Source organism: Electrophorus electricus, chromosome 21 (assembly GCF_013358815.1).
Source record: "Electrophorus electricus isolate fEleEle1 chromosome 21, fEleEle1.pri, whole genome shotgun sequence".
Classification (NCBI taxonomy): Eukaryota; Metazoa; Chordata; class Actinopteri; order Gymnotiformes; family Gymnotidae; genus Electrophorus; species Electrophorus electricus.
Window position 1 is genome coordinate 15,357,100 of NC_049555.1, and position 17,557 is coordinate 15,374,656.

The 17,557-nt window shown below is 44.0% G+C and overlaps 4 protein-coding genes across 8 annotated transcripts; 2 read left to right on the plus strand and 2 right to left on the minus strand.

The window, feature by feature from the left end:
* Positions 1 to 470: 470 nt before the first annotated feature.
* On the minus strand, positions 471 to 4,996 carry ccne1 (cyclin E1). The gene is made up of 12 exons (XM_027032423.2): positions 4,737 to 4,996; positions 4,249 to 4,300; positions 4,057 to 4,144; positions 3,904 to 3,966; positions 3,257 to 3,420; positions 2,754 to 2,889; positions 2,331 to 2,477; positions 2,087 to 2,182; positions 1,811 to 1,945; positions 1,481 to 1,592; positions 1,244 to 1,401; positions 471 to 1,036 (listed from the first exon to the last, which is right to left on the minus strand). Exons 2-12 carry the CDS (start codon positions 4,263 to 4,265, stop codon positions 920 to 922), a joined length of 1,233 nt encoding a protein of 410 aa, XP_026888224.1. The 5' UTR covers positions 4,266 to 4,300; positions 4,737 to 4,996; the 3' UTR covers positions 471 to 919.
* Positions 4,997 to 5,012: 16 nt separating this feature from the next.
* On the plus strand, positions 5,013 to 10,832 carry zgc:162297 (uncharacterized protein LOC555865 homolog). 3 transcript variants are annotated; one of them, XM_027032424.2, is made up of 6 exons: positions 5,145 to 5,598; positions 5,696 to 5,778; positions 7,279 to 7,459; positions 7,911 to 8,061; positions 8,274 to 8,401; positions 10,358 to 10,832. In XM_027032424.2, exons 1-6 carry the CDS (start codon positions 5,526 to 5,528, stop codon positions 10,546 to 10,548), a joined length of 807 nt encoding a protein of 268 aa, XP_026888225.1. In that variant the 5' UTR covers positions 5,145 to 5,525; the 3' UTR covers positions 10,549 to 10,832. The 3 variants fall into 3 exon arrangements, with proteins under 3 accessions (XP_026888226.1, XP_026888225.1, XP_026888227.1); XM_027032425.2 differs by lacking the exons at positions 5,145 to 5,598; positions 5,696 to 5,778 and adding an exon at positions 5,013 to 5,138; XM_027032426.2 differs by lacking the exon at positions 5,696 to 5,778.
* Positions 10,647 to 13,856, minus strand: si:ch211-260e23.9 (tumor protein p53-inducible nuclear protein 2). 3 transcript variants are annotated; one of them, XM_027032428.2, is made up of 4 exons: positions 13,673 to 13,856; positions 12,087 to 12,252; positions 11,718 to 11,856; positions 10,647 to 11,558 (listed from the first exon to the last, which is right to left on the minus strand). In XM_027032428.2, exons 2-4 carry the CDS (start codon positions 12,211 to 12,213, stop codon positions 11,297 to 11,299), a joined length of 528 nt encoding a protein of 175 aa, XP_026888229.2. In that variant the 5' UTR covers positions 12,214 to 12,252; positions 13,673 to 13,856; the 3' UTR covers positions 10,647 to 11,296. The 3 variants fall into 3 exon arrangements, with proteins under 3 accessions (XP_026888229.2, XP_026888230.2, XP_026888228.2); XM_027032429.2 differs by having other exon boundaries at positions 10,647 to 11,522; positions 11,718 to 11,886; XM_027032427.2 differs by having other exon boundaries at positions 11,718 to 11,886.
* A 35-nt stretch (positions 13,857 to 13,891) lies between these two features.
* Positions 13,892 to 17,557, plus strand: LOC113591785 (protein C19orf12 homolog). The gene is made up of 4 exons (XM_027032430.2): positions 13,892 to 14,080; positions 14,198 to 14,880; positions 15,549 to 15,741; positions 16,891 to 17,557. Exons 3-4 carry the CDS (start codon positions 15,582 to 15,584, stop codon positions 17,154 to 17,156), a joined length of 426 nt encoding a protein of 141 aa, XP_026888231.2. The 5' UTR covers positions 13,892 to 14,080; positions 14,198 to 14,880; positions 15,549 to 15,581; the 3' UTR covers positions 17,157 to 17,557.

A 17,557-nucleotide genomic window follows, 5' to 3' on the forward strand; every position in this document is an offset into this window, starting at 1 on the left:
CAGGCAAGCACACAGACAGCCGAGACGAAGTCTGGAGAACAGACAAGACAGTTAACAACAAGCAAATCAGACAGGATAGTGGTGTGAAGACAACAGAAAAGGCAAAACATCCTGTGGTGACTGGAGATTACAGACTGCGCATCTTGCGTTCCAGTCACTTTGGAGCTCCAGCCCCCCAGACAGAGGCTGGCAGACCCATCTCCTCTCACGCTCACAATGTTTTAAGAGTTCTTTGCTGTAGTAGTCATGAAGTGTATGGAGTGGCACTCATTACAGCCCTGGATGTCTTTGAAACCAGTGTAAAAAAGCACTAGTTCAAGTTCGGTTTATTTGTCACATACATAGTCATACACAGTATAACTCACAGCAAAATGGGACACAATCCTGAAGTCCCTCTGTCTTAACTGTCTAGTGCTTTTTCAGTCAGTCAGCTTTGTGTGAAGGGAGCAGTAAAGGAGGAACAGTGCATGTAAGTTTAGACTTTTATTTTGTCTTATAAAATACAAAGGTAGCAGCATTTAATTTAAAAACAGATTTAAAAAATTAAAAATTCATTTGGAGGCAAACCACAAAAAAAAAAAAAAGTAAAATAAATCCTGTCCTTGGTAATCCACAAGTCATAATCCCACGTGACCAATCAATATATGGTGATTATTGAACTTCCTGTGAGTCAGGCCTCACCATTCCATATTTAGCAGCAAATCAGGGCAAACAAACACAGGTGATCTGTACTTGTCCACCCAGAAAATAAGAACAATAATAAAACCCTCAAAGGGTATTTCAAGTCTAGATATAAAATTAGAATAAACCCCCCCCCCCCAACAAATCAGAACTGCAAGGTGTGCATGCTTATAGAACCCGATGCTTGCGTATCCTATTAAGGCACTGTGTTTTGCCATCTCCATGTTCCACAGTGCCATCAGGAGGCCAAGGTCTCGGGCTTCTCACTGCTGGGCGGAGGAGTAAGCACCCCGGCTGGGACCTGGGATCTCTGGCTATGATCCATGTCCACAAGCTGATACGTGTAGACCTTCCCCTACAGAATCAAAACAAAGACTCAGAAGGGAGGACACGGTAGAAACAATGGGAGTGGGAGGGCTGTCTCCAAAGCCTCCTGGTCCTTTCCACCATCCAGTTGGCGTGCGTGTTGTCATACTACAGGCCTGCTTCTAAACCTCTTAAAATCACGCTCAGACAAACCCAAGTTTCCAGCAGCTGAAGGACCCTGAGGAAACACACTCACCAGCCAGTCGAGGTAGGGTACGTGGGTCTGGATGTTGTGTGCGTCATCTGCTGCGATGCCCTTGAACATCTTCAGTGAGGAGCTGCCTACTTCACGGATAGCCATGGCAAAAGGAACCATCCACCTCACACATGGCTCCACATCACACCACTTCAGCCCTGACACATACACGCACTTAAACCTGAAGCCCAGATTTACACCTGCAGTAAGAGATTCAAACCACAAAGCTGCTCTCACCTGAGACCTTCATCACCAGTTCCAGGGAAGAGAAGTGAAACAGGGCAGACGCTGCCAGCAGGCTGTAGGAGAACTCCAGACTTCTGAGATCCAAGATGCACAAGTTCAGGAGCTACATGAGAAAAGCCACAGGCATTACCATCCACCATCACCCCAGTCAAAGACGAGGAGGAACACCATTGTCTACATCCCTAGAAGGACTCTTCCTATCTCTACAGTTCCATTTGTCTTTACTGCAGCATAAACAAAAGTGTTTCAGTATCCTCTCACCCAGCACTGGCGGCATCAGTGGAATGGAGGCGGAGGAGGAACACCGAAACCAGAACCTACCTCGGCAATCTGCACAAACGTGGACTGTGGGTACTGTGGCAGGAGGACATGGTCACTCTCCTTCAGGTAGGCCATCTGCATGTAGATGTTGAGCCAGGCCACAGGAGTGAGAGGACTGAGACTCCAGTTCAGTTCCTAAAGGAGAAACACATGGAGGAGAGATTACGGTAATTGTTTTTGTTTTTTTCCCTGTAATTCTGTGGTTGTGTTTGTCTGCAATACCAAAGCAAAGAAAGCTCAAGTGTTAAAAACATTTAAAACAGGTCGTGATATGACCTTCATGATTATGACTTCCATATCAAGGATTTCTTCTTCTGTGCAAGCTCCATCCGTAACGTAAGCAAACTGGTGAACTTTGGGAGGGTAAATTTCCTGTAGGACAGAACATATGGCACCTCAGTACTCTACACTGTATGGGCAATAAAGAGAACCAATCTGTCAGAGTAACTAGTCCAAAATGACTCGGTCTTATTCGGTCTTAGCGCAACATCAGAATAACGTGGAGTTTGAAGTGATGCACCTCCATTTTGGCAGCAATAAAGAGAGCAGCAATGCCGATGAGCTGCAGGGTGGTCTTCAGGACGTTCTCCTGGGTGGCCATGAAGCGATCAAAGTAGTCCTGTCCCAAGTAAAACGTTTCTCTGTGCAGTTTGTAGACTTCACAAACCTGAGAAGAAACAAAAGGACAGAGGTTTTAGGACAAACCCTGCAAGGGTAGAAAATAAAGGCAAAGTGACCAGGTAATCTACAGACACAAGGCTGAGGAATCTGCGTCATGATCTAATCCCGGATCAATCTGCATTTGAAAAGGAAGGGCAAGAGAGCTACAGAGTGGCCTTCATGCGCCTCAGTGAGGGGACACTCTGTGCACAGACCTGGCCCTTCTTAACGAGATCAGATTAAAATGCGTCAGTGTTCTAAAAGGTGTTTGATTGATGTTTACCTCCATGAGCCAATCCAGGAGTATGGCCCTCATTCTGGGCTGAAGGGCGGGATGTCTCTCCATCACATGGGTGTCGTGAGGATACAGTTTCTCTTTTCTTAGCAAGTTGCTCCATACATCATCTTTACTTGCCCAACTGTGGGAATGGAATTATGAAACAAAAATAAAATAAAACAAACCTCATCAGATTTGGTTTTGCACACACAATGTAGCACATACAGCTGTATATTCAGATGGCCCAGAAGCAGACAGACACCATCAGGCTCCATCTCCCACTCCAGAGAAACTGAGAAAGCACGGACCCCACGGGGCAGGTCTGAGGACCGTGCCTTAGCCAGGTTCACAACTTTCTCCACATCAGACATAGATCACACCATGTGAGAACCAAAACAGTCACTCACTAGAATGTGAGAACGGACATTTTTTTGGAACACCCCAGTCTCCCAAACAGTTCACTGTATTTACAAGCGATCAGTGTCCTACTGAAACAACTCCAGGCTCACCTGAGAGAAGGCAGGGGAGGTGGTCGCGTTGGGGTGATGAAAAGGTTTCTGGAGGTGTATTGGGTGAATCCCACACTGCTGATGGCAACCGGTTCCTCAACCTCTTCTGGCACTGGAATCCGCCTACACGGGCTTGGGTAACCTGTGCAGGAACTCCAGCAGGTCTGAGCAGGACCAAGGAAAGGGGGGGTGGAAGAGAAACACACAAAAAGAGGAGAGTTACCCAACGGATAAAAACAGAAATCACCCACCATGCACACCCCATGGCCCTCAACTGGACAATACAAACAGCAACGTCACTACCATAAAGCCACTTTTCTCTTCACTGAACAGACGCAACCCCCCCGACACATTTCATACACAGGTCAGTCTAACAAGTCAGGCAGCTGTGATGTATTCAGAGTGTTGAGGTGGTCAAAAGAAAGTGAAAATAATATTCAAAATAGTGAGGCCCATTCAACCTTTTGTTACACATTCTGAAAAGTAAAAAAGAATGTTGTGAAGTGGCATTCTACGTAGGAACAACTCAGCTCACACCATACAGACCCAATTCCACTGTTCAAAACCAACTGCAAGTTTGAGTGAGTGTGGGAAACCAGGGAAGCTCATAAAGCCAAGATAAGCTTAATCCAAGTGGAGCTTCTGACCTGCGGTGGACACTGCTTCTTTTTGGTCATCTCTGCCATTTCCTCGTCTGGATCTTGTAAATGCTGCATAATCAGAGGGAACAAGCGTGGTCGTGGGGTTTACGACGCTCTGCTGTTCCTGGTTCAGCTAATGTGGAAAACAAGTGAACTTACAACTGCGACGTCTGCTTTTCTCTTCCTGGCCCGCGCCGCTGTGTGTTTAGGAGCACCATCTGTAGTAGATCTCAGTTCAGCGTTTAGTCTGAAATAGTAGCAGTCCCACACTGTGTGTTTAGCTCGTGTCTAAACCGTTCTCCACGACCGGACTGTCACAGCATGGTCAAACTATACGAAATGGAAACTTACACTTTCTTACTTGGCATTATATCCACACGCTCGGACGCTTTGACCAGAGAGCCTGTAAAACAGGAAGGAGAGTCGCGTGTTATTTGGGATTTAGCGATATTTCATTAGCGTTGGCTCCCCAACCCCCCACACCCGCACAAAGCTCTCGGCGCGGGGACGAAAACGGGCACCATTTTGGCAACAAAACCGCAACACACCGCTCCTCTCCACCAGGGCCACGGCGCGCAGGGCTACCGTGTCCTCCCCAAACCAGCAGACCTGGACTAATGGTTAAACGGTTAAACTACACACAAACCTCACTGCTCAGGAGGAGCAGAAAATGACCGAGCTGCTTATTCCTCATCTACACGAACTCTGCCAACATTATCATCCACAACATCACCATTAGCCGGGTGGTTAGTGTTGTTTAAGACGCCACCCGTGACCGTTTCCGCTCAGGTCGGTAATAAATGTAAAGTTTGTATCACAGAGCGGAAGCGCCTTCGAACCTCGTAGCTGCTCTCAACACGAAGCTGAGAAACTGGACGCCGAAAATCAGTTGCTATCTGGAAGCCATCGTATTCTGTAGGAAGAACGACGGCTGCATCCCCCTGAGGTGTTACAGTGCTGCTGCTCTGCGCCGTGTGTTATACTGTCTTCCAGCGTCCCGCTCCTCTGCTGATGTCATCTTGCTCTTATAAGCGCAGCAGCCCCAGAACTGCGCAGTGGAGCGCGCAGCTATGACCCTGCGTTAGCCCGCACGCACACTCCAGTGTTATGGTGTCTATCCCGGCCTCCACTCTCAGTAAAACTTGCTTTAGTTTTTAAACATATTCAAAATTTTGCCGGCAAAGTGAAGGCGTGTGTGGATGACGTCACGCAGGCGGAGACAGTATGACCCCGGAAGTGCGGTGAGCACGTGGCCAGCAGCCTCAAGAAGTAAACAAAACTGGATTTCTCTTTAAAAAAACTTATTTTGTGTTGCACTTGTGTTAATATGATAGAACATGTACGTGTTTAGAAGTAAACCTTCGGCCGTTCGGCATGCCACGCTCAGGAAAAACTCATTAGATGATTATTTTGTGTTAATAGCCAAGTAGTGGCATGCCGAGGCTTTAGACCTGTGGAAACCTGGAACATGACATTGGGAGGCTTTATTAGACCTGTGGAAACCTGGAACATGACATTGGGAGGCTTTATTAGACCTGTGGAAACCTGATCTGGAGTGTTGAACCATACCAAAGCAGATGACCTTTGACCGGTCTCGTGACTGAGGAGATTTTGGCGAGAATTGAGAAATGAAGTTTGTAAACCTTTTTGGACGTTTGAAAACAAACATTATTGGTATGATTCATGTGCGAGCCTTACCTGGTAAGCTATATACAATTGATATTGTACTCTATATTGTATGACTGCAGTGAAAAATAATACAAAGGTTGTTGCCCTGCTGTTGAACCATTTCTTGCAGGCAGCCCTTTGAGCAGAGTCACTGTCCCCGAGATAATTGAAGAGGCTTGTCGAGAAGCAGAAATCTACCACCACGCAGACCTCGTACGTAGAGATCTGCAGGGTTGGGTATCTAGGGTTAGGTGTCTAGGATTGGATATATAGGGTTAGGTATGTAGGGTTGGGTATCTATGTTTGGGTATGTAGGATTAGGTGTTTAGGGTTAGGTATCTATGGTTAGGTGTCTAGGGTTAGGTATCTCACTTTCAAAAGGCTTTAATGTCATTTCAGCTATATACAAGTACACAGCAAAAATGAAACAATGTTTCTCCAGGACCATAGTTCAACACAAAACAAGTGCAACAGACAACACACTACAGGAGTGCAACAGTGCAGTGCAATAATACCATAACAATAAATGCAATATGCAATGAGCAGACAGTGCATTTATTTTGACCAGTACACAGTACTGGGAATATGTAAAATGGGTTTGTGCATAGGAGTCAGTGACATGCTATACTGAACATAGCAGTCACCAGTAGCAGCCAGAAACAGAATCTAGGGTGAAGTATGTAGGGTTAGGTATGTAGTGTTTTGTATCTAGGGTTAGGTGTCTAGAGTTTGTTGTCTATGGTTGGGTATCTAGGGTTGGGTGTCTAGGGTTGGGTATCAGGTATCGAGCTCATAGCAGATCTTTGATTTGACATAAATTGTTTGAAGTAAGCAGAGTCTGCGTGAATCACACATATGCGCTAATGCATTGGACTTTTGAGAATTTGAAAATAGACACAAACAAAATCTCATCATTAGGCTTAAAGCCTGTTAGAGGTGAATGAAACAATGACCACTGCACACAATATACTATTTACCATCTGTAATCTAGACACGAGTCAGCATTGGGATATAGATGTGTAGATTAATTTCTCTTGATGTTTGATGAGTGGATTTTGGCTTTTCTTCTGTGCCTGCTCTCTGTATGTGAAGAGAGACCATCTTGTTCTTTAATCTGGTGACTGTTTTTTATGGTCATATTGTTTTGTTGCCATGTTTTCTGAGACTCGCTCATCTGCAGTTCAAACCCCAGATATGCAGCTGTGAGTGAGGTCCTTCGTGTGACGTTACTCACTCATGAGCTTGAGATGTTTGAGTTCTGTCCACCACATCTGTGTGAATGTAGATTAACGTGCTACCTGTAAGAAACTGAGGGTTAAACTGTTTTCTATCAGATATCCCATGTGAGGTCATTTTTAGATCAGAGAAAACATGTTTCTGCCATCCAGTAGCTCCTGACCCTCCGCATGGTTAGGACAAGCAAAAACTTCTTCATTTCAATGTCTGAAGCCATTTCAAGCCATTTAATGTCACTTGCAGTTAGAAATGTTAAACTGGATAATGATTATAGTAGTAGTAATAATAATAATAATAATAATAATAATAATAATAATAATAATATTGTATTATTATTTTTATTATTATTGTTGTTGTTGTTATTATTATTTTGGCTTGTCCATAAAACTGTGGTTTTGTTGACATTTTGATCATTGTTTACTAGTATTCATGTTGTCCTTCCTGTGTGTGCCGTGTGTCTTTCTTACTTTTTGACAGGATGGGCTGATTATCGAGAACATGCATGATGTCCCTTATGTGTTCGACGTGGGTCCAGAGGTGTGTGCATCTATGACGGCTGTGTGTGCTGCCGTCAGGAGCCTTTACCCGTCCCTGCCCATCGGCGTACAGATACTATCGGCTGCCAACCAGACTGCTCTGGCTGTGGCACTTGCAGCAGGTGTGATATGGACAACAAATATTCTTCTGTAGTTGTCACACTGTTATGGTTGCAGTGTAATATTGATGTGACCTAGTTCAAGATTGGACTATGTTATATGACCCTGATTATTTACATTTTCTGCATTGTATGAATACCATGATTCATCTATACACTCCCAAAACACTTAGCTGGGTTGTCTGTGATTGGTCAGCTCTCTCTCTCTCTCTCTCTCTCTCTCTCTCTCTCTCTCTCTCTAATCCAGGGTACCCATTGACACACATAAAATATCTTTAATCACTTTTAAACAAATCGAAACACTGTTAAACACCTTTAAGCACATTTAAACACTCTTCTTCAGGCCTGTGTTTGGCAGAACTGCCCAGTGCTGTTACAGGTTCTTCTCTCAGGTCCTGATACTGCAGGGCTGTTTAAGTGAGTATTTTAACGTCTGTACCCCTCCAATCTCCAGGGCTGGATTTCATCCGAGCAGAGGGCTTCGTGTTTTCCCACGTTGCTGATGAGGGTCTCCTGAATGCGTGTGCTGGAGAACTGCTGCGTTTCCGCAGGCAGATTGGAGCAGAACACATTCAGATCTTCACTGACATCAAGAAGAAACACAGGTAAAGGGAGCATGGCACCTCATCACCATGGAAACGCCAGCAGAAAAAAAACCATCAGAAAGACACAACCCAGACTGCTAAAACATGTATGTGAAGAGCAATGTTTGTCATTTAAGTCAGCATAATTTCTCCTTGCTTGAACACTGATGGTCAGTCTGTAGGACATCCTCTGGTCAGACGTGTTTTATGACCTGTGCTTGGTATTGTCGCAGCGCTCATGCGCTGACCGCAGATGTGAGCATCGCTGAGACAGCCCAGGCAGCTGAACTCTTTCTGTCGGATGGTCTGGTCATCACAGGTCCTGCCACTGGCGTCCGAGCGGATCCTGCAGAGCTTAAGGGTGAGTTGTCTCTCTCGGACACAGAGAACCGGATGGGAGATACGGTCACCGTTCTGCCGCTCGTGCGCCCTGGGGTTCATTATGTATACATCTTCTAGGTAAACTGTGTTCAAATCTGTGTGCTTGAGCAATGGTAAACTTAATTTGTTTAATCAGTCACATAACTCCAAGCTAGCACATCTTATACATTTAAAAAACATTTTCATTGAAGGCCTACAGTTCTATACATGGCAGACTAGAAGAGTGCAGTTCATATCTGGTGCTTCGTCTTGGTAACCTCATGTATTTCCTCTTCACTTGTTACTGTTGATTCATGAATCACTTTACTTGCAATCCTGTAGGGGGTGCTATCATGCCTATGGCAGATGCTGTCTGTCAGAGAGAAGCTGTACTTCTGTGCAGAGTTACCTTTGACTTGGAGACATTAGATGTTTCATTCTGAAACTGCCTTCCAGGTGAAGGTGTCGTGACCCATGTGGTGAACGCTCACATAGAGATATGAGCCTCTTTTCCACTGTCAGACCGAGCAGTTCTGAGTACGGACGTTAACTGTTCCGCAGTTCAGCACAGCACTCGTACACGCTCACTCACACTGTGCAGAGACACAGACTCCTCTGGGTGGGATGGTTTAATGACACGGATTTGCTGATTGGTTCTATACAGACGAAGCTAAGACTTTTCTTGTTGCCTTCTGTTTCATTACCAGTATTTGGTTTGTGATTGTGCCCTGTGTTGATTTACACACATAAAACAAAACAGCAAAACTAGTTCAGAAAACACCAAATTATGCATCTTGTCAAGCACTTGCATGATTATCGACATAATTATGGCAAGAACCCGTCACTGCCACAAATCCATCCCAATGTCCAGCACACTTGTGGAATAAGAAAACGTGAGCGGCCTCAGGACGCGGGAGCGGTGCGGAGCGGCCTTAGCATCTGTTTGGTCATGCAGTGGAAAAGAATGTGTTCGTTCTCCTTTAGTGTTAGTGTTTCCTGTTTGGCAGAGCCAGTCCCACAGGAATGAATAGTCCAAAACTTGAAGAAATGGCATAAAAGATTAATCTTAACTGATGACTGCATTGCTGTTTCGAACTTTTCACTCTGACACTTACACAATCACACACTCATTAACTGTCCAGTCCGGAGTTCCTCTCCAAGTTATCGTCTGTGTGAATGGTTGTGTGTCTGCGGCCTGTAATGGCTCCTGTGGGCAGGTGGGTCTCTCCTCCCTGGTCATGTGACCCATATTCTGCACTGCATGTGCCATTCTGCTTGTCCTAAAATAGACTGCAGTGCTGCAGACTGTTTTAACCAATGCCTTCAGGCTGGTGCTGATTGGGTTGGCATGGAAACGGAGGCATGAGAGCAAGCTTGCTGCCCAGCTGGTGTGTTTGGCACACTGCCTGATTGGTTGAGTTCCACCAGGCCTGCTACCTGATTGGTTGAGATGGGTTTTTTTGTTTTGTTTTTTGTCTGCTTTGATTGTATGAGGCATGAAGAACCTTTACATAGTGATGTGCGTGTGTGTGGATTTGTTAGTGTATGAAGTCAAAGGTTTAGTGTAGCAGCCAGTTGGCCCACAGTGTATCAGTGTTCTCTCTATCAGAAACTATAGCAGAGGAGATGAAGACCAGGACAGAGAACCAGCCATCGCTGGACACACACACACACACACACAGAACAACAACCATCACTGGACATACCTACATATATCCAGTCAACCTAATCTCCGTGTTTTTGAACTGTGGGAGGAAACCCACACACACACACAGAGAACATGGAAACTCCACCCAGATAGGGACTCAAACCCATGACCCTAGAACTGAGAGACAAACATACTAACCACCAAGCCCCTGTGCTGCCTGTTAGACTGGCATGTTCGTGTGAATCCTCTGCACTAAGTCACCACTGCCCTCCCAAACCTGATCAGATTCACCTCCCATTTATCTTTCAGAGGTTGTTCAGGCTGCAAGACTCCCTGTGCTGACTGGCTCTGGAGTGACTATTGACAACGTGGAACACTACCTGGATGCAAATGCCATGATCATCGGCTCATATTTTAAGAAACTTGGCCGTTGGGACAATGACGTCGATCCGGAGAGGGTGAGAAGGTTTATGGAGAAAATCCACAGCCTTCGCAAGTGACGAACATGATCAGAGCTATATCTATAAAGCTACATGGGGAAAAACATCTTTTCGGGTTATGTTGTTAAATCTTTCAGACAGTGAAATCCTCACTGTGATGATAAAACAGTAATAAAACATTTTTATTTTGCATTTTAAAAGTGAATTTAAACAAATATATTATTGGATACAAAACACTAACATGTTTCATTAATATATACAGTCTGCATTTACAGATAAAACACAGGAACCTTAGACAATACAGCAAGTGTGTCTGTGCTGGTTAAGAGAAAACAGGTTACATACAACATCTGCTTCAGCAGGAAATCACAAAGCCCAACAACCTTTTACTCACTTGCCAGCTCTATCCTTTATCACCCTCATTCCATAACTATTGAACAATTATATTTTCATTCAAAATATCTTAGATCAGTTTCACAATAAACGTACTCTACTGTCAAAGGAACTTGAGTGTACCAACTACAGCTAAAAGACAAATCCACCCTCACCTGTATTACTGCACCTAACGTGAGTCCTAAACACGCTTTCCTAACAAATACCTTCCTCAACACTAGTGAAATTACACAAGATTCCCACATATTCCTTATAGCAAGCTGCAATCTAGTTGTCTCAACCCTGTAATGGCATCACTTAAGGGGACATGTTTTAATGTTTAATGGCCTTGGTAGGCTTTCTGCCAACACTCAGAGGTTCACATGTGTGGTTGGTTTATTCAGTGGCTCCAGGCATGAGTGGTTTCAAGACTGGTTCAGTAGTTGCATGGGCGCCGAGTAGGTTGCTTGAAGTATCTGTAGCGGTGATCAGTGGGCAAGAAGCGTGTCTTGGCCAGGTTGTGCCTGTTGAGGGCACTATGGTTCAGCTTCCTGCGCTCTGTGTAAGCTCGGGCCCGCTGCAGAGAGACCAGCAGGGAGCGGCATGGCGGCTGGAGGCCGAATACTGCGATACGCCATGAAACCTGCCTGACTGGCACTGGCCTGCAAGGGGTGACACAGCCAGCGTGGCAGCGGGGCCTGGCGTCATCACAGAGATAATGTAGACACAACAGATACTCTGACATGATCAAAGACAGGTTTACTAGAGGACAAGATGTCTCCTGTACAATCAGAGAGAACCGACACAGTTCCTGCAGTGCACGTGCTACTGTGACACAAAGACTGAGACCTACTGACCTGGGAGGGTCATCATCTTCATCAGCACTGTCTTCCTCCTTAAACCTGCGACGGCGTATCTGATACACAGACATGCTGGGGTGCTCGATGAGCAGGTTCTCCAGAGAACCTCCACGAGTGACATCTGGAGCCTGGCGCTCTGCACACACCACACGACCCACTGACATCGCTGCGTTTAGGTTGGAATCATTGTTAAATCTCAGTTATTGAGTTTCTAACTGGTAAAACAATTCAAATGCCACACACTAGATGGACATCTTGGAATAACTCCAGTATATTATTGAGGTTCTAGACAATAAGACCAATGTATTAAATGCTGAACCCTGTCATAGGCCCTGAGTGGTGTTTGTGTTCTGCTCCAGAACTCACCTTGTATGTTAATGATGACCCATTCACCGTCTTCAGACTCCAGCAGCTCCTCACAGCTGTCATTCTCCACAACTAACCCTGATTCCTCTGTGTTGCCAAGGAGCTGGGCAAATATTTTACCAATCATTTTTGTAAGTGGTGGTCCTCGTATCTCTCAGATAGTAATCTGTAAACAACAGAACAATAACGTTATGATGACCCCTGGTGGCTGATCATAAACATAGTAACTTTTTTTGTCCTCCATTTTTCAGCTGATTTAGTGATAGGAGGTTATTTCTATGTATTGTATATACCTGTTATATGTCACTATTGTAATCAGAGAGGTCATCTGAGTTTAACGTCAGGAAGGGACTGTGTTAACAGCACACACCCTGCACCGCTGGTGTCCTTTAGCCCGTGGAGTTTATTTTTAACACTGTCTGGAATTCTTTTCCTAATTTAGAATGACTTTAGAAAAAATACTAAAAGAGTGATTAGAAAATCAATACTGCCACAAAAAGGTTATAGTCTGATCCCATGCACTGTCTTACTAAACCGGTCAACAGATGATACATGAAACCTTTTTGTGCCAGACGTCTCTGGATAAATACAGCTGGGAGACGACTGCTGGACTCTGGATAGGGATGTTCCTGAGGCCAAATATAGGTGACAGTTGTACACTGGTACATTTGTAAAGCAAGTCTGCACATATTTTAAATGTAATAACAGCCTTATTTATGAATAATGTTTTTAAAATGTTGCTCTGTCACTTGAAAACCATGTCTGACAGAAACATTCTAAAAACAGATTCGAATTCAGTATAAAGGTACCACATGATCCCACTGCTTCAGATTGTGGGATGAAAAAGGTCAGGTTTTAGTGTCCAGTGTTGTTACATAAAGTTGTGTCGTTATATATAGTTAATCTTCTACGAACTGAAGTAACCGTGTTAGTGTTTTCCCAGGATTCGAGTATAGGTGAATTAGGAGGATCAGAGAAACCTGCTCTCCGTACTTTGCTCTGCTGTAGGCGACTATAGATTCCTCTTCCACAGCTTGTCCAAAAGCCTCTGTGCGCTCGACCTTCCCCACTGACAGGCGCGGTCGCATGTCTCTTTGTTAGGGTTAGTCAGTTATAAGGCGTATAAGCGCTTTCTTTTGCGCCCTCCTAAACACCGTTTAAACCGAATAGCTGGGCACAGCGGTGCTGGCTGTGCAGGGCTGTCATATCAAGCCCTCTCGAACTGTTGTGTGCTTATAAAATGTAATGTTAACGCAATATAACACTAAGCCTCCTGGTGACCAAAACAGCTATTTTGTTGTACTTGTTTTCCACGTCTCCGTGATATGGGGGTTTGTCATGGGTACAATTTAAAATGTTTTTGTTAAAAAATGTTTACCAATAATTCAATACTCTCGATTAAGGCACGCGCTTGTCTTTTCCGTTGTGATATTTAGCGGTTAGGTGGCATGGTACAGTCATGATAACATCAAACACAACACAAATAGCAGACTAAAAAAGATATCTTACTTAAACCTGATATTTTAAAGCTAAATTAATTGACATAGATACCGACCACTTTTAGGTAAGCGGTGTGAGAAGCTCACCTGTAGAGTAGAGAAACAAACGGACGATTCCGCAAAAAAAGTGTTGAAGATGTGGAACAATGTGTCAAGTTATTTCCTCGCTGAGGAGAGTCGACTTGTTTATGTGCACGAATCTCCTCCCTGTTTTCTGCTCGCGCTTAATCCGACGTCACGAGGCGGAGAGTGCGTGCAGGGTGCTCGTGCGAATGCAGGGATCCCCGTTAGATTTGTAAACAAGCGCGTAGATCTGCGTCACTTCCGCTCCAGTTCAGGGGTCCACGTTCTAAGATACAGCGGCTCAGAACTTTATGAAGCGAAACGTATCCGCTTTGTTCAGTGCGAGGGGAAAGATGAAGCGGAATGTCCTACCTTTACCCTTCACCTAAACGATGTGCATTACAGACTACCACTACGTTCTGAATTAATATTGTAAGTGATGGGAAGCAGACATCAAGCAATGTTTCCACCTACGGAGAAAACAACTAAGATTAAATAATAATAATACAAGTATTGTAATTTGTTTTTTGTCCCTAATTTGCTTTACAGATGTTCTGACGGTGCAACTGTCCTATCTCGCATACCACAGACGGCAGGAGACCCTATTTACGAACACTCAGGTTCCTTTAGAGACAATACGACATGCAGACGTTTCAGAGAACATTCAAAACATCACACTTTAGATCAAATGTATTTTTAATAATCCTAATAGTACTAGAAACACCATGCTTCAAGTCTCATGCAATACAAGCATCGAGACTCTTCTGTCCTGGCCAGAGGACTGAACTTCCGCTGGCTGTTTGGAAACCAGAGTACCTTGAGGTATTCAAACGCAGGCTAAAGACGTGTAATATTTCTGTAATATTTGTGTAATATTTAAGTGACCATTGATCCTGCACCTATGAAATTTCATACCACTGTTGAGGAACTGACTAAAAATCTTTGTGTATAATACTGTGTATGCTTATCGTATTTTGTTAACCTATATATAAAATCTTGCTTGTGTTATCTTGTTCATCTGGTGTCTGATTTCCCTCTACTGATTTATAATGTGAACCTTCTGAGGCAGTTGTCTGGAAGGTAAAACTACAATTCCCATCCTGTGATGATTAATAAAATGGGACAGAAACATAACACAGATTACCGGGGATAGAAAGCCCATCAAGCACTGCGGTTCTAACGAAAGCGAAGCAGAAAGCATTGCCAACGGCTCCTATTGGACTGACAGCGAGGTGAGAATTTACTGGACTAATTCTTAGTCCAAAACATTAGCCGCATGCGAACTGTCTGAGACGGAGGGGAAACACTTTGTCCAAAATGGTCGTTGATGTGTGAATATGTAGAGCTTAGTGGTTACGGCTAATGATACCTCGGAGGACTCCGGGCTGAACTCAGCAAGTTTGTTTCTAAGGTCTCCATTGGTCTCCATTTGAATTATTCTGCCTGGTAATTCCCATTAGAAGCGAAGCCCTCCTCCCCGTCGTGTTCTTCCCTCCACACTGATAGTTAAAGGTCTGCTGTACTGATCCACTGTCAGGAAACCAAGGATCATTATAAGTGAAAGTGTTACAGCAAATTAGAAACGAGCGAGCTGTGTAGTGAGGTGAAGGAGGGGGTTTATTCGTCTAATGGTCAGAGTAGAATCAGAAATAATATAGTCCCTATAAGCAATGTCTACATTATTGCTAGTTGCTCTATAGAAATCATGTTTAATTTGGCTTATTAACTATCAGTAATTTTGATTGGGCTTTATAGCTTTTAAAAATGATCATGGACGAATCACCTTGGGGCTGGGAGCTCATGGTGTGGTTGTGACAGTTTGGGGGTTTATGTATAACAGGTTTTCTTATGACCATCTACCATAATGTGAACCAGCTTATGTTGTGGCACGTTCCTCCAGGCTTCTGTTGTGACCTACTTCCTCACAGCCACGATGGACAAGCGCGTAGATGACGTTATGAGGTTGTGCTGTGAGGTGTCGGCCAACCGGCAGATGAAGGCGGCGGTGAAGAACTCTGGGAAAGGCGCAGCCGTTGCTGGAGGAGGTGCATTTGTAGGGGGTCTTCTGGCAGGCCCACCTGGGATAGCTCTAGGTATATCCACATGTCTCAGTGGTTTTGTTTTAGGTCACTTCATGTCAAAACATTAGAGATTAGCAATATGCACCAGAACTCCAAGAGCCACTACATTAGAAGATACAAATTATATCTGATATTGGAGCTTTTTAAAAAACGAAAATGGTCGTTAAATGAAAGGATAGTTAGCTACATTAACTCCTAGTAATTTCAGAAAAATTCCAACCTGATATCTAATGGCTTCAGAGGTCACAAGCACACTCAACACGGAAGCCATAATTATACCGGGTAACTAGACAGTATGTGACACAGCACACATTTTCCTTACTTTTGGGAAATTAAGACTTGATCTCATAATACAGTTACTTAAGTAACTTTAACAATTAAAGTTTTTGCAAATGTACAAACATGTACTCTCTCCCAATCTGACTGAGTCTGTCTTCACAACTAATTTATAAGTTTGAGAAGTTACGGTAGACGGTGAATTTTTAAAAGGAGTCAGAGATCAAAGCTTTGCCTGTGTCACATGACCAGAGCCCTCCTCCAATCCCGGACAGACATTCAGTACATTGCTGTTGCTAGGGCAGATTATGTCAGAAGAAGACACACCGTTAGACTCCTGTATGGATGAGTTGTCCCGTGGCACTAAGAGTAACCTGTCCACACCTGGACCCTAAACGCAGAACATGGAGCAGACAGAATGGAGGAGATCTGCTCAGATCAATCTCTCTGTTTAGCTCAGACACAATATTCTGGGCACAAGATTCAAATAAAAAGGATATTTGGAAATTCTTGGAGAATTTTCATCTCAGTGAACATCTGTTGAATATTTTTGTCAGATTTCTAGGACAGTATTCTTAAACAGTGCTTCTGACATCACTTTGCTTCTTCGTTTGCAAAGTCTGTGTGATCATGATCTGTGACGAAGGAGGTCGATCTTAATTTTTCTTGCTTGGTTTGAATTAGAATGAGTTTTGACTTTACTGCAAGCACTGCAAATATGGCATTATAATACGTATAATAAAACATATAATAATGTAACATGAGAGAAGCTGTATGTTGTTTGTGGCACTGGAAGAGTTTAGAGGAAGGTTTCTTACAAAATTCCCTTTATTTATTTCTTAAACAGAAGCTGTAGTTTTAACGGCCTGTTTGTTGCTTCTGTAGGTGGTGCTCTCGGGGGTCTCCTGGGGTGCTGGATGACCAGTGGCCAGTTTAAACCCGTCCCTCAGATCATAGTGGAGTTGCCACCTCAGCAGCGGGACAAGCTGTTCTCTGAGGTCATGGCAGTGTTGGGGACGCTGGACTGGATGGACGTCGCTCAGCTTGTCATGCTGGTGACCGCCAATGCGAGTCTCCAGCAGAAGGTCGCCGCTGCTGTCCTCAGCTACGTCACCAAGGAGCTGCGAGCTGAGGTGCAGTATGGGGACTGATCACAAGAGGGAGACTGGGAACTGCCTAAATGAGGTTCTTTTAAATCTAAAAGCTAATTTGAGCTCTGTGCCTTACCGGTTTGTTTTATAAGATGCTTAACTGGGTGTTTTAGAGTCACATGTAAAGATGAAGAGTGCGTGCCACTGTTTGATCTAAAAATGGGTGTTTTTCTACACCCCTCAAAAGGTTATATATATTTTTTGAACGTGACTGGTACTCATACACCAACGGTAAATTTTATTTATTTACACAGAAGCATTTTAAATTTTTGTTTCAGACGAATTGTGTTGTTTTGTGCTCAGGTATGGTGTTTTATATTATAAGAATAGCAAAAAAGATTTATGGGAAATTATAATACTTGAATTTATGAAATAAAAAATGTAATCATTATATTATCAAA

Coding starts and splice junctions, on each gene's coding strand:
- si:ch211-260e23.9 (XM_027032427.2), bottom strand. CDS start 12,213: ATGATTGGTAAAATATTTGCCCAGCTCCTTGGCAACACAGAGGAATCA. Junction 11,887..12,086: donor GGTCATCATTAACATACAAG/GTGAGTTCTGGA, acceptor ACCTAAACGCAG/CGATGTCAGTGGGTCGTGTG. Junction 11,559..11,717: donor GAAGATGATGACCCTCCCAG/GTCAGTAGGTCT, acceptor TGATGACGCCAG/GCCCCGCTGCCACGCTGGCT.
- LOC113591785 (XM_027032430.2), top strand. CDS start 15,582: ATGGACAAGCGCGTAGATGACGTTATGAGGTTGTGCTGTGAGGTGTCG. Junction 15,742..16,890: donor CCCACCTGGGATAGCTCTAG/GTATATCCACAT, acceptor TTGCTTCTGTAG/GTGGTGCTCTCGGGGGTCTC.
- zgc:162297 (XM_027032424.2), top strand. CDS start 5,526: ATGAAGTTTGTAAACCTTTTTGGACGTTTGAAAACAAACATTATTGGT. Junction 5,779..7,278: donor TCTACCACCACGCAGACCTC/GTACGTAGAGAT, acceptor ACTTTTTGACAG/GATGGGCTGATTATCGAGAA. Junction 7,460..7,910: donor GGCTGTGGCACTTGCAGCAG/GTGTGATATGGA, acceptor TCCAATCTCCAG/GGCTGGATTTCATCCGAGCA.
- ccne1 (XM_027032423.2), bottom strand. Junction 3,967..4,056: donor GAAAAGCAGACGTCGCAGTT/GTAAGTTCACTT, acceptor CTGATTATGCAG/CATTTACAAGATCCAGACGA. Junction 1,593..1,810: donor CGTTTGTGCAGATTGCCGAG/GTAGGTTCTGGT, acceptor TTTCTCATGTAG/CTCCTGAACTTGTGCATCTT.